This window comes from Lipotes vexillifer, unplaced genomic scaffold (genome assembly GCF_000442215.2).
Source record: "Lipotes vexillifer unplaced genomic scaffold, Lipotes_vexillifer_v1.1 scaffold1077, whole genome shotgun sequence".
NCBI classification, from domain to species: Eukaryota; Metazoa; Chordata; class Mammalia; order Artiodactyla; family Lipotidae; genus Lipotes; species Lipotes vexillifer.
The window spans coordinates 57,448-70,380 of NW_006784237.1; the positions used below are offsets into that span (position 1 = coordinate 57,448).

At 43.7% G+C, this 12,933-nt stretch overlaps 1 protein-coding gene across 3 annotated transcripts in view; it reads right to left on the reverse strand.

The window, feature by feature from the left end:
- Window positions 1–707: 707 nt before the first annotated feature.
- Window positions 708–12,933, reverse strand: part of HMGN3 (high mobility group nucleosomal binding domain 3) — a 31,639-nt gene continuing 19,413 nt past the window's right edge. Inside the window, exons 2-7 of one of the 3 annotated variants that reach the window (XM_007456617.1) lie at window positions 12,305–12,355; window positions 6,268–6,297; window positions 3,098–3,148; window positions 1,720–1,833; window positions 1,507–1,599; window positions 708–1,187 (exon numbers count right to left, since the gene is read on the reverse strand). In XM_007456617.1, the coding sequence (XP_007456679.1) occupies window positions 1,152–1,187; window positions 1,507–1,599; window positions 1,720–1,833; window positions 3,098–3,148; window positions 6,268–6,297; window positions 12,305–12,355 (375 nt within the window). In that variant the 3' untranslated portion in view covers window positions 708–1,151. The remainder of the gene's footprint in view (window positions 1,188–1,506; window positions 1,600–1,719; window positions 1,834–3,097; window positions 3,149–6,267; window positions 6,298–12,304; window positions 12,356–12,933) is intronic. The other 2 variants (XM_007456619.1, XM_007456618.1) reach the window with 2 other exon arrangements.

Here is a 12,933-nt window from a genome sequence, read left to right on the forward strand (position 1 = left end):
TATGTTGACACCTGATCTCAAGACTCCCAGCCTCCAGAACCGTGAGCAAGAAATTTCTGCTGTTTATAAGATGCCCAGTCTGCGGTATTGTGTTATAGCAGCCCAAACAGACTTAAGGAACACTATTCACGAGACCAGGTTCAAGTCCCGATTTTCCTCTTTCCTGTGGGCCTGAAGTAAGTCACATACTCTCCTATTTCTTTCTGACAATACCTAGGCCAAGTCCTTTCCTATGTTGACACAAGGCTGAAATGTGGTCACATGGCTATAAAGTGCTTTCAAAACTGTGAAGTCCTCAACCAATGGGAAAATATTTTAATACGAATGTGTAACTTAGTATTATTTTGAAGGTGGGAACATTTTCAAGGATGAGTCCAAGTTTATGGTTTTTCACTGTTCCGGTTTAGCAGAATGCTATCCTATTTATAAGGACCTCAATAAAATAGTGTCGTATTAAGTTTTATTATATGGTGACCATTGCGGGCCACTTCTGGTATAAAGGATCTTAGATGTAATCCTTCTACGCTAGCACTCACAGAGGATTTTATTAAAATAACATTTTTAAAGGGCAGAAAATTAAGAAACAATCCTATGTGACTTATTAGAGAGACCATCACAGAACAGACTGTAGAAATTCTTTACATCTTCTGCAACAATAAAATGAAACACTGCCTAAATTTAGCAAAGACACTACTAAGAGGCAGGTATTCTGCAGGCAGGAAAACCTTTTATTTTAAACCACAAATAGTCAGCAGGTGGCCACAACTATCCATGTTTCATTAAAATCACATAAAACCTAGGTACAAAAGCACCACTGATTATTGCTCTAGAAAAACTGCATGAAAAAATTCAAATACGCACAGTAAAAACACCACAGTATGCACAGGACTCAATTTTTAAAGCAAGTGCATAGAATGCTGAAACAATTTTACAGACAGCTTCCAATATTAAATTGGTATTTATTTTACTCAAGGATGACGGAAATTTCCAAAAAGCATGACTACGAGAAGGTAAAATGTCCATCCTTATATATTTTTGTATGCCAACTAGTAGAGTCCTAAAAAATTAGCATTTACAAAATACTCGGTAAAAATAGCTTTTAAAAGTTGTCCCAAGAGGTACATAAAATCAACCCCAATTTTCATGACAATTCATTCTCCCTCGTTTACAGATTCAGTTTTCTGTGCCTGTGGAAAAAGAACGGAAGACAAAAAAGATAGAGTTACTATTAAAACAACTATAAGCCAAAGAAGATTCTACCCCACTGACACACACACTTTGGAACATCTGTTATTTAGCAGCTCTACCGCAAAACCCACTTCAACTCTGGGTGTAATACAGACAAGGCAGGACACAAACACTTGGCTGCCTTTATTGCTTTCTGCTTTGCAAACAACCACGGAAGCTTTACCTGTGAGCTCCCTCGGTTCACGATAAAAAGAACACCACGCTACTATCTGACGCTAGTCACTGCAAACGTGCGGAATTTTCTACTGTACCCTTAACTCTCACTGTTTCAATCTGCCCCTTTACTGACAGTGTGCTGGGTGGGGTACCTCTGGAGGCTGAGACATTAACAGTTGAGCGAGAGATGTGGATCTGCAATAACATTACAGGCAATAAAGAGAGACGTTATGAACATGCGGTCGCCGGCTGAAGGATCGAGCAATTGCTTTCAAGACACTGATTCAATCAGTGGGAGGTATTTCGGGAAAGTACCTCTTCAGCTTCAGTGTCACCGTTTTCAGATGGTGCAGTACCTTCCTTTCCAGCTTCCTGCTTTTCCTCCTTCTCCCCTTTCGCACCTTTGTTAACCTTTGCTGCCAGTTCTTTCTAACAGGGGATCAAAGCACAGGGAAATGGAGTGTGTTAGACACGGTGTGATGCTGTGCAAACTCAGCCAGCCTCCGTCCAAGCACAGGGGGAAACACAAGGACAATGTGGTGGCTTTCAGGGGAAAATGGAAGCCCCGTTCCCCTGAGCTTTGAGTGAGTTCCACTGAGGCTCCACGAACATGTAACAGGCAGCTTAGAAAATCCACTGGACTTTGATTTCCCCTCGTGTGTGTCTTTGGAGAGCCCCGTCTCTTGCTAAAGTGAGAAGTGGCTCTGCCGTGGGAAACTAGCGGCAGGGGGACGTGGTGAAGCCAAGGGCAGACCCAGCAAGAGAAACACTGCGCGTGGGGACCTGGGGCTTTAGTGACGAGAAAGCCGAGAAAGCGCTTAAAAGGAAGGCCCAGAGGAAGAAAAATTCCTGATTTTAAGACCAAGCTGGGACTTCCCTGGCGGTCCAGTGGTTAAGACTCTGCGCTTCCACTGCAGGGGGCACGGGTTCGATCCCTGGTCAGGGAACTAAGATCCCACAAACTGTGTGGCACGGCCAAAGAGTAAAAAAATAAAAATAACCAAGCCACAGAAATGAGTTCCGCTTCCGAACTGCCTACTCGTACCATGATACATACACATCGTTTCAAAAAATTCACAGCAAGGGACGATGCTCTGAAGGGCAGGGTACAGAAAAGCCATTTGGGAGTAAATTTCTTAATAATCCTGTGCCGCAGTTTCCTCGTCTGACAAACGGGATACGTGTACCTACCTCAGTAGGGCTGATGTGAGGATCTATGCATAGGATAAGCACCATAACTGTTTGCCGGTATTAATTATTTGCTGTTATTGACTATTATAGTATTATTATTAGTCCTCAGACTGACCTCCTCAGATCAGTTACGTGAAGTCAGAAGCCCCTCCCCACGCCTCCAGGTGTTGGCAGCAGTGTCACCCGGGCCCGGGCTCACCCCATCTGAACGGCGTGTTCTTGAGGCAGCTACCAAACCTCGCCTTGGACATGAGGCATCTCACACCAACACGCTCTGACCTCCTTTGCTTTACGGACCAAACGGAAAGCACACTCCCAGTGAGACATAAAGCTGTGCTCTCTGCCTTCAGAGAAAGCCTGTCTGTAGCTGGCGGAAGTTTTCTGGTCTGTACATTGAGCCTGGATCATAAAATGTGATCATGCCTCGGATGACTCTGGGATATGGGATTATAATTTATTCACTGCTGAAAAAGCCAAAGCGGGGCGGGGGACCACCTCTTACCTTAGCAGATGTTTTTCTTGGTTTAGGTTCAGGTTTTGAGGGAGCAGGTTTCTGCAAAGACAAATTAAGTTACACAAATATTGAAAAAAGACAACCCTCAGCACCAAAAGGAACAGCAACAAGACTGCTAAAGACAGTCCATTTTGACTGTGATGTTCATTTCAAAAAATATGTTGTCCTATTTTCAGCATCAGGTAGCAGCAAAAGGACCTCTGCATTTCATAACTATTTTCATCCTGGGTTCTCAAGTGAATGGCAGGTGAGATCTGAAAGCCAACTCACTATTCCCCGGGCCAGAACAGCTCTCCGGGAACAGATTTAAGCTTCTGTGTCCCATGTCTCTGTACTTCCTTTTATCACAACACAGCAGCAAGAGGAATGACTCAGGCCCTTGGCCAAATGACTCGGTGAATTCAGTGACACCGGCCTCCCGAACAGTCTAGAAATCCTAGCACCATCACAGGCAAAAGCCCATCGGGAATAAGAGAGCTTCCCCGTGAAGTGTTCCAAAGCCAGTTCCAAATCCTCCCATCTCCGACGCAGGTTTCAAGCGCTTGTTGAAGGTTGGGCTTCCTCCTACTTTCCTCTTCCAAGGCCAGCTCAAGGTGAGGAGACTCTCCTGCCCATCCAGACCCTGGGCTCATTTGTCCCTAGAGCTTGTTATTAAGAACACAATTATAATGATACAATGTCCACTGTTAGCTCCCAAAGTTCAAGATCTTTCACAGACCCTATTAGCCAAAGAGCCCAGCGGGCAACTCTTTTTCTCTTGCCTCGTGTGGCTCTCCCCACTCCTGGGAGCAATGCCCACCTGTCCCGTGGCCCCAGGCCCCTTCACGCAGGGCTTCAGCCCGGCTGCTTCCTAGGGGTCTGAGATGGGCACATGGAGATATTGCGGAAGTGTAAACCTCTGGTTTTCTATAGCTACCTTAGGGCAAATATTTCTCTCGTTAAGAAAAAATTACACTTCTTTCCTGGCACCAGGGAGAATGGTTTTTAAATAGGAAACACTGCCCAGAGTCCCTCTCTGCATCCCCGTGGAGAAAAAACACATGTTCCTCCCCAATACCTCCAGATGTTCAGGATCATACAGAACCTGGCCCTTTCCATCAAGGGCATAAACTGAAATTGTAGTCAGTTCAGTTCTGGAAGATTGACCATTGGACACGACCTCTCAAATAAAAAAAGAAAGTGCAGGGCTTCCCTGGTGGCGCAGTGGTTGAGAGTCCGCCTGCTGATGCAGGGGACACGGGTTCGTGCCCCGGTCCGGGAAGATTCCACATGCCGTGGAGCGGCTGGGCCCGTGAGCCATGGCCACTGAGCCTGCGCGTCCGGATCCTGTGCTCCGCAACGGGAGAGGCCACAACAGTGAGAGGCCCGCATACCGCAAAAAAAAAAAAGAAAGTGGAGCTTGAAAAGTAGAGACTATTTTCCTTAACCTTCTGACCACTGTAAATTTGTACCTTGCTCCCCACATCTATCAGCTTGCATGGCTCCTAAATTTTCAGGATTAAAAAAATTTTATTTGGGGCTTTGATATAGTGTATTAATATGCCCTCGTTTTCTCAATTTACAGCAAATAATGTCCTTTCATATTATTTGCTGTTAAGACAGACCTTTCTCCCAAACTCAGCATTCGTGTTTTGATGGGATAGGAAATGATGAGGTTTTGTAGTCTGTAATCCCACTGGCTTCCAAGGAGGCTCTCTCTGCGTCAGCACCATGGGCAACGATGTCAGTGGAAGGTATTATATTGCTGATCCCTGGTGCTCAGGAAAGGCCTTATATTAAATTTTGGCTTTTGACTTACATGATCTACCCCCTTGAAAGGCTAGATATCCATGGAATACAATGGCTTTCAGTATAATCTACAGTGAAATCTACAAAAGAGTTAAAACTTAACTTCTCAACCACAGTGAACAAGGTGGACAAGCACACCACCTTTGAGGGGTTTTGGCAGAATCTGGATCAACTGGGTACACACACGACCACACCTCCCAGGTCTTAACCTTCCTGGTAACTCTGACATTGCTTCCTAGGTTGGGACTCATGTGAAACACTGACTCAGCCAACCCAAACCTGGCTATACTTCTGAACTTGTGAATGGTCCCAATACCTGCCTCTTTTTTTTTTTTTCTTTCAATGTGTGAAACAAGTTTAGCAAAAATATATTGAGAAGAAAAGCCAGAAACTGCTATATATATTTTTTAATTTGTGAAACAAGTTTAGCAAAAATATATTGAGAAGAAAAGCCAGAAACTAGTATTTTTTTTTTAAAGTTCAGAAACAAGTTTCCAACATCCATTTCAGCTTGGATTCCCTACACTGTGCCAGGCACAGGTGTGCGCTGAGGAGGAAATCCATGCTTCCCTGAAGGTCACAGTAGCTTGCAGCTCCCGGGCTATCTAGTATCGGGATATGTGCCATCAGCCAAGAGGTCAATGCCTTTCCCTCTGCGTGTCAGTGGGCAGTGCATATAAAGTAACCCAAGTCCTCCACCAGAGAGGCAGGCTGCCCTGTCTTGGCAGAAGGAATACTGGTACATTAGCAGGGCGGCAGGGATGAGTACTGGAGCCAGCCGGGAGCACAGCGTGGTGAGAAGGGCTGAGGCACACTCCTGGCCAAGGCTTGCTCACACCAGCCGGTCCCAGCTTTAATGATCTTAATGCTTGTCCTTTCCCTGGGCCTGGCCCACAGAGGGAGACCCCAGGTGGCAGAGTGGAAATCGTTACTTTTTCAGATTCTCTAGTTCTGAAGTGAGGCTAGAGCCTATGGATTCAGACAACCTTCAGAACATCCTGACTAAGGTATGAGTCATGGAGGGAGAACTGGAATTCTTGACTACTTTAGCAGATCAGGTGTAGAATGGGAGGCTAGGACTTTGCTAACCTAATTCTTCATCTCAGGGATCCAGTGATATCAAACAGCTTCCTGGGCTTTGTATGCTTGCTAAACGGGCTGGCCACTGTTTTTCACCAACGTGTCTGATCAAGTGAGCTGCTGGCAACACTGGTCAAAGTTGCTAGAAATTCTGACCCAGGTTATTTCTAAAAAGGAAATAAAAAAAGCTCAAGGGAAATACCACCTTCATCTTCCTTTGGCTGCTTTGCTCTGGACAGAGGGAACGTGTATTCATAAGAGCTAACAACAACGGGGTCCAAAGTACTCACCGCTGACAACCTGGCAGACCGTCTGGTGGGCTACAGAGGAAACGAAAACAAAAAAAAACATATTTTTTTGGTGATTATACACAACCAAGTTGAGTTTTAAAAATTCATTCTTACTGTCTTACTTTGTTGAAAGAATAGAATGCATGAGTCCCATTACCCTCCCCAGGTGAGCATGGTGAAACATACCCCCAAGTGCCCTGGGCACTGGAATATTCCAGAGGACGTGTTCCTAAAGAGGTGTAGGCTCACGGTTCAAAGAAATGGGCTTTTGCAGTAGAGGGTGGGGTGGACAAGGAAAAGGCAAAGAGGACACACTTAGGCTCCGACCCAAACTTCTGTGATAAAACTGGCAACAGGAGCACTGAGGTGCTATTTAAGAACCAGTCCAGTCTGACTCTTGTTCCTTACAAATGGAACTAAAGCTTATAAATTAATACTAAACGAGACTTATATAATTGTGCAGAAACCGAAATAGCAGGAGTCCCCTCCCTGGTTACTACATTAGAAAAGAGAATGACCACAAATCTTAGGCAGTTAACAAGCAAGACTTCCTTTTACCTGTAACAAAATAAACACATTTATTTATCTACGAAATGCACACGTTGAAAGATGTAAATAATCTTTTTAATAATCTCATCTTTTCATTTAGAAGTTTACAAATTTAGAGAAACTGGGTTGAGGTTGGTATTTTTCAAGGAAATCTTTTCTTCAAGGATGGTGCAAGTTAACAGCAAACGACATGGCAAAGAAAACTTCTAAGAGCAGAACCGTTCTAGGCATTTCAGAAACACGCGTATAGAATTGATATTCTACTTCCCATCAGCAAAAGATGGCTCCCCGAGGGATTTCACTTTCTAAAAGTACAACTGCCTTTCTTTAAAAGTGTTCCAGAAGCAAATACTCCATACTTTCTGTCTGTTTTGTTCACTGCTCTATCTGCAGTAGAATAGTGTACCACCTGACATACAGTGGATATGCAAGAATACTGGCTGAAAAAAATAAACTCAAGCTTTTCCCTAATTTGCTGCCTTATGCAGACTTTGCCTCATTACAATAGCTGAAATGTCTCAAATAATCTTTTAAGGGGGTCAGCAGGAGCCTGGCTCAGGACTGCAAGGAATCATGGAATTCTCCTGTCAGTCTAGGTCAGCTGGTCAAGGCCAAAGTCAAAGAAATGTTTCTTGTCATCTCCACATCGAAGAACTTTCTCGCTGAAAATAGCTAGAGGAAGCTAAAGTCATCTTTCTTTAAACTACAGAAGGAAATGAAGGGCCAGAGCCTTCTGGAATAATTTTGACCTTGGGGTCGTGTGCAAAGCTGAGTTGGACTTCAGGCTGGTAGGCAGAACGTGCCGAGTCGGGGAGACTGTGCAGGCAATGTGTTGGCTGTGACACGTCACTGCAGGGGTAAGGGGTACACAGTATGGGAGGCGGGGCCTGGACCAGATGCTCCATGGGAATCACCACGGCGTCTGCTGGATTATCATGGGATAATTGGAAGCAATAACCATGCTGGGAGCCAGAACCCAAATCCTGTAGTGCCTTTCCCAGGCTGGTTAATTGCATGTGCTGGGTATCCCCGAAGAAGAGGCAGCATCATCACTTAAACCCGGCAGCAAGTGGGTAGCCTGTGCTTCCTCAGTATGCTTTCTGAGCATGTTGGAGCAAAGGAGCATCCTCCAATTACCAGCCAGAGCCCAGCTTAACGCTTCTGTGTGGCTTCAAGAACCGCCCACACTGCCTCAAGAGGAAAGTGCAGCCGGCAGAAGAGTGCTCAGAAAGATGCCCTCTGAGAGGAAAATCGGCGGCCTCTCTGCTAAAGGGGGTTGAACAGGTCTTGTCTGAATCCCGCCCCGCAACTTGGTGTCGCCCTGCATGTGCCCGGTTGGCCTTCCCTCCCCTGTCTCCTATCTGTACCCCATCTGCACAGAACCCCCTTCTCTTGCACTTCTGTAGCGGGAGCCCTCAGTAAAACGTGGAGGTAAATGGAGTGGTAAGACAGGCCAGACACGCAAGTGTGAGCTTGCAGGGTGCAAGGCCAAGGCCACTCCTCACTTACCATCCAGTTTGGAGACTGAAAAGCGGCCAACAGGTTAACCATTACTTATAAGGGCTTCCCTATCCACCAAGGAGCTGTCCTGAATAAGAGCTCATGGAAGCGAAGCCAAATCCTCTGAAAAATCCCCCACCCCCAACCCCGGTCCCCATCCCCCATCCGCACCCCGCTCCCCGGGATTTCCAGAGAGACTTCCAACCAAGCCCTGCTCTGCGGGGCCGGCAAGCTGTTCCGATCCAAAAGACTAGCTACCTTTTCATAATTCAGGTCCAGTACAAGAGTTTTAAAATAAAAATCCTAGGAAATTAATGCAAAAACAGAGTTTGCCTTTCTAGGCTGTCTAAACCAAGCCGTCTCTAAAAACCACGTTTTACTCTAAAATGATTTTATGACTTCCTGCTAAAATTTACCAGCTCTTCTTTCTATGCTAAAAAAAAAAAAGAGACTTCTCTTAAACGTTCCTTTTCGGTAACCATCCTAAGAGATTTTCTTTTTCACTGCAGACACAGGAGGCTGAAACGAACCTTCACTCACAGTCAGCAGTACTGATTATGCACCAAGTGTATACACCTTCCTGGAACATTTCATCAGCTTTCACAAGCCTTCAAATCTATAAATGATTGGACCATATATACCAGATATCAAATAGACCAGACTGCTCTCTTTCCCTCTTTCAAACACTAGAATTCAAAGTATTCATTTAAGACTCAGGCTGTGGGGCAGAACTACTATGAAAAAAAAGATAAGAAGAATTTCTCCTGAGAAACAACAAGGATTTACTGTAGCGCACAGGGAACTATATTCAATATCTTGTAATAAACTACAATGGAAATGAATTTAAAAAAAGAATACAGATATATACATATATGTGTATAACCGAATCACTTTGTATGCACCTGAAACTAACACAATACTGTAAATCAACTATACTTCAATTAAAAAAAAAAAAAAGATAATTTCTCTCCATCTGTTGACTGTGAGTCCTCAGGAAAAGTGGCCAAAAGAGCAGTTCTAAGGGAAAAGAGGAAGGTTTTTAGAATGACAGATCGCTACAAGTTACAGAAACAATGTCAGGGTTTGTCACTGTAGTACACAGGTGCTGGGCACTATGGTATTATTCAGTAAGCATTTATTGATTACCTGGTAATTCCCCGGGTTGGAGAAAAGTACGGTGAAGGCAACTATGAAAGACGTGAAGTCTTTCACTTTAATGTCCTGGTTGCAAAAGCAACATAGAAGTCTAATCTCAATATGACAAAATTCCCTGGGAGAGCTAGATGCAAGTAGAATCACTGGACTTTGCTGAATACTGCTTGAAACATATGGGCCATTCCACTGGAGTTCAGAAGCATATTTATTTTTATGAGATTTCTTAATGCTTCTGATCTTCACCATGTACGAAGCAAAGCCCACAAGTCAAGTTGCTTTTAACTTTCAAAAACAAATGAAGAGCTAATTAGAATTTCCCTTCTTTGCAAAACTGGGAAGTGAGGCAAGATGTGTATCAGGGCCTTGGCTGGAGAATGAAGACAGAGAAAAGGTACTGGGTGAGCAGATTTTTTTTTTTTTTTTTTTGGCTGTGTCCTGCGGCACGCGGGATCTTACTTCCCCGACCAGGGATCGAACCCATGCCCCCTGCATCGGGAGTGCAGAGTCTTAACCACTGGAACGCCAGGGAAGTCCCATGACCAGCTTTTTATGATGACCCCAAAAGGGGCTTGAGGATAGGGGATTTTGAGTCAGAAGACGCAGACGTCCGTCTTTCCTGATTCTGCAATTTACAAGTTGTGACACCTGGGGAAAATCACATATTTCTCTGCGTACCTTGTTTGCTCTCTTCAAATGGGGATAATAACTCCCATGTGTTGACCAAAACGGCGCTTCTCTGACATAAATTACTCCCTCTCATTGCTTTTTTTCTTCATAGCAAATTTTCAGTCACTTTTTATTTACTGTCTCTTTCCCGCTACTTCGATGGAAGCTCCACGAAGGCAGAGACTTTGCTCCTTTTGCTCACTGTGGAATCTGTGCAGCCAGGTGCATTCAAGCGCTCCCTACATTTTTTGTTTGCTTTGGTTGGAATGTCTCTCTGAAAATGCTGAGAGGCTCTCTGCCCTCATTCCAGCGTGATTTTAAGGATCAGATCAAACAATGGAGGTGAAAGGGCTTTGAAAGCTGCCCAGCGCAATGACTGTAGCATATTGTTTTGGTCATTTATCGTCCAGATACTATGCTCTGCACTGTGCCCTTCAAATATCATGGAGTGGAAGATGAATTTCAAAAGGGGATCCCCCTTTGTAACTGATATCTATTGGCTGTGGCCTAGGCTGTGCACTCATGACATAACTAGAAAATTCAGTCAATTCACTGGGGGAAAAATATCAATCAATATACGGTCAGACAGTTCTTACCCCAAAGCACCACCAACTAACTGACCTTTTCCCTTTTCAAACAACTATGTTGGTGTCCTGAAGGCAAATCACAAGTTTTAATCTGGTGTTGGCTTAACGGACAGGAAAAGAGCCTTTTCTAGGAAAGACTTTTGTTAGCAATAAGGTAATACATGTAATCAGATAAAATATTAGAAGTAATAATGTAAAAATAAAAGTAATAAAAATTCTGGGGTAAAACAATATGCATAAGACAGGTGTGTAAGCAAAAATCTTTTACATATATCCCAACCAGCTTGATGGTTTTCAGTGTGGAAGGGAGGGAAAGGCCGTTTTCACTATCCAAGACCTGCTTGCTGTGTGTAATGGTTTCTATGTTTTCTGACTGTCAAATCAACTTAAACAGCAATCCGCAAGGAGAAACCCAAATGCATTTTGTGCCCAAATCTAAAAACATTAAGGGGGTATTACACTTAGCCAACTGTCCTACAAATTGTATTTTGCCATTTTCAAGAAAATTCAAGCACTTGAACTTTGGTATGATAACATTTTTCGGTTGGTTCCAAGCATTTGTTTAGTGACCTGACTTTGGATCACCAACTTCACCTCCCAAACTCTATGTTAGACACTGAATACTGGGTAAATGGATGGTGGGGACTTGGCTATCGGCAGTTCTGTTTGTTTTGCTTTTAAATGATTTCTTTACAGATCCCGTTAAAGATTTTCCATTCGGCAGAACGAACTTCCTTGTACAAATCGTGTGTAGGGGTTTTGCTATCATGACAACCTCTGAATTATTAACACAGTATGAGTCACCCAATCAAAGAATCCGTAACTAGATATTGTTTTTGTCTCTCCCATGACCCCTTTTAGGTTATAAGTTCAAGGATTCCACACACTGTAAAGCTCTGTGCAAAAGGGAATGGCTGTCATCACAGTTACCATCTCACTGGCTGCTTTTTTAGCTCATCTCCTTTTAGAAGTTCATGATAGGACCACGGAAGGTCAAATGCAAGCATCTCTTCCTAGCTTTCTGGAGATTTCTGTATTTTATACAGAGCTTCTTTGACTTATTGTCTAACTATCCCAAACCCTAAGAATTTTCCTGATTAAAAAAAAAAATTTAATATTTTGACATTTTATGTATCCTTCATAGTTTTTGACTTTAGAGATGACTCCTTTTAGGCAAATATTCAGAACCCAAAAAGTAATTTATAGTTCACTCACCGGAGCAGAGAATTTATTAAATCAAGTCTTTCCTTTCCTTGCTGTGAAAGACCGACTTTGTTCTCCTTGATGAATTTACCTATTATCTCGCTCCTTGCCCAGAAGGAATTCTCAGTATCCCTTTTAACAGACAGCAGCGCCAACAGGTAGAAACATAAACAACATAGCAAGTGGAAAATGCCTCATGAGTGCCCCTAACTGAAATCTATCCAGGCTAAGGGAGGCTACACAGCCACACTTTTATCTCTGGTTTATGTTGTCTCAACAATATGGTTTCGAAGAGTATTCATTCAGATGTAGACCATCATAACGATATTAAAAATTCCAGTTAATAATTAAATACAGGATGTCAAAGATACACTTACCTCCTGTTTAGTTACTTTGGAGCCGTCCTTGCCCTCTGGATTCTCTGGAGACTAGAAAGAAAGAATTTCGGTGAATTGTATTTAAATTGCAAAATGCATATTAAAAGACCACATAAGCCAATGATATTCTGCAGGGAAAAGTAAGTTTGTAAGACGATATGTTTCTCTCTCTCTCTCTCTCTCACACACACACACACACACACACACACACAAACACACTGCATTTATCTGCATAACTGCTCTAAGATTATACCAGGAAGTATTGCAAGAACTGATCTGAGCCCCTGTTCTCAATGCACGTTCACTCTAAGGAATTTCCATTGATCTCTTGCTGCCCGGTAAAGAACAGCGACCCAGCAGTCAGCAGCAGGGGTGCCGGGGACCCAACACATGTTCCAGTCACTTTGTTTCCCTAAGGTGAGAGCAGGGAAAACCTAAGCCAAGCGCAAAAGCGCACTTTCACCCCATACTCACCTAGCTTTGATTTCTAGCCCATTTCTTGATACGACTTGATACATTTATCGTGAGTTCCTATTTTTCCATCCTCAGCTCCAGGCTCTCTCCCACACTCCCAGCCTCGGTAGGATGGCCCAGAGCCCGGCCACGCCAGCTGATTTCTTTCCTGATTT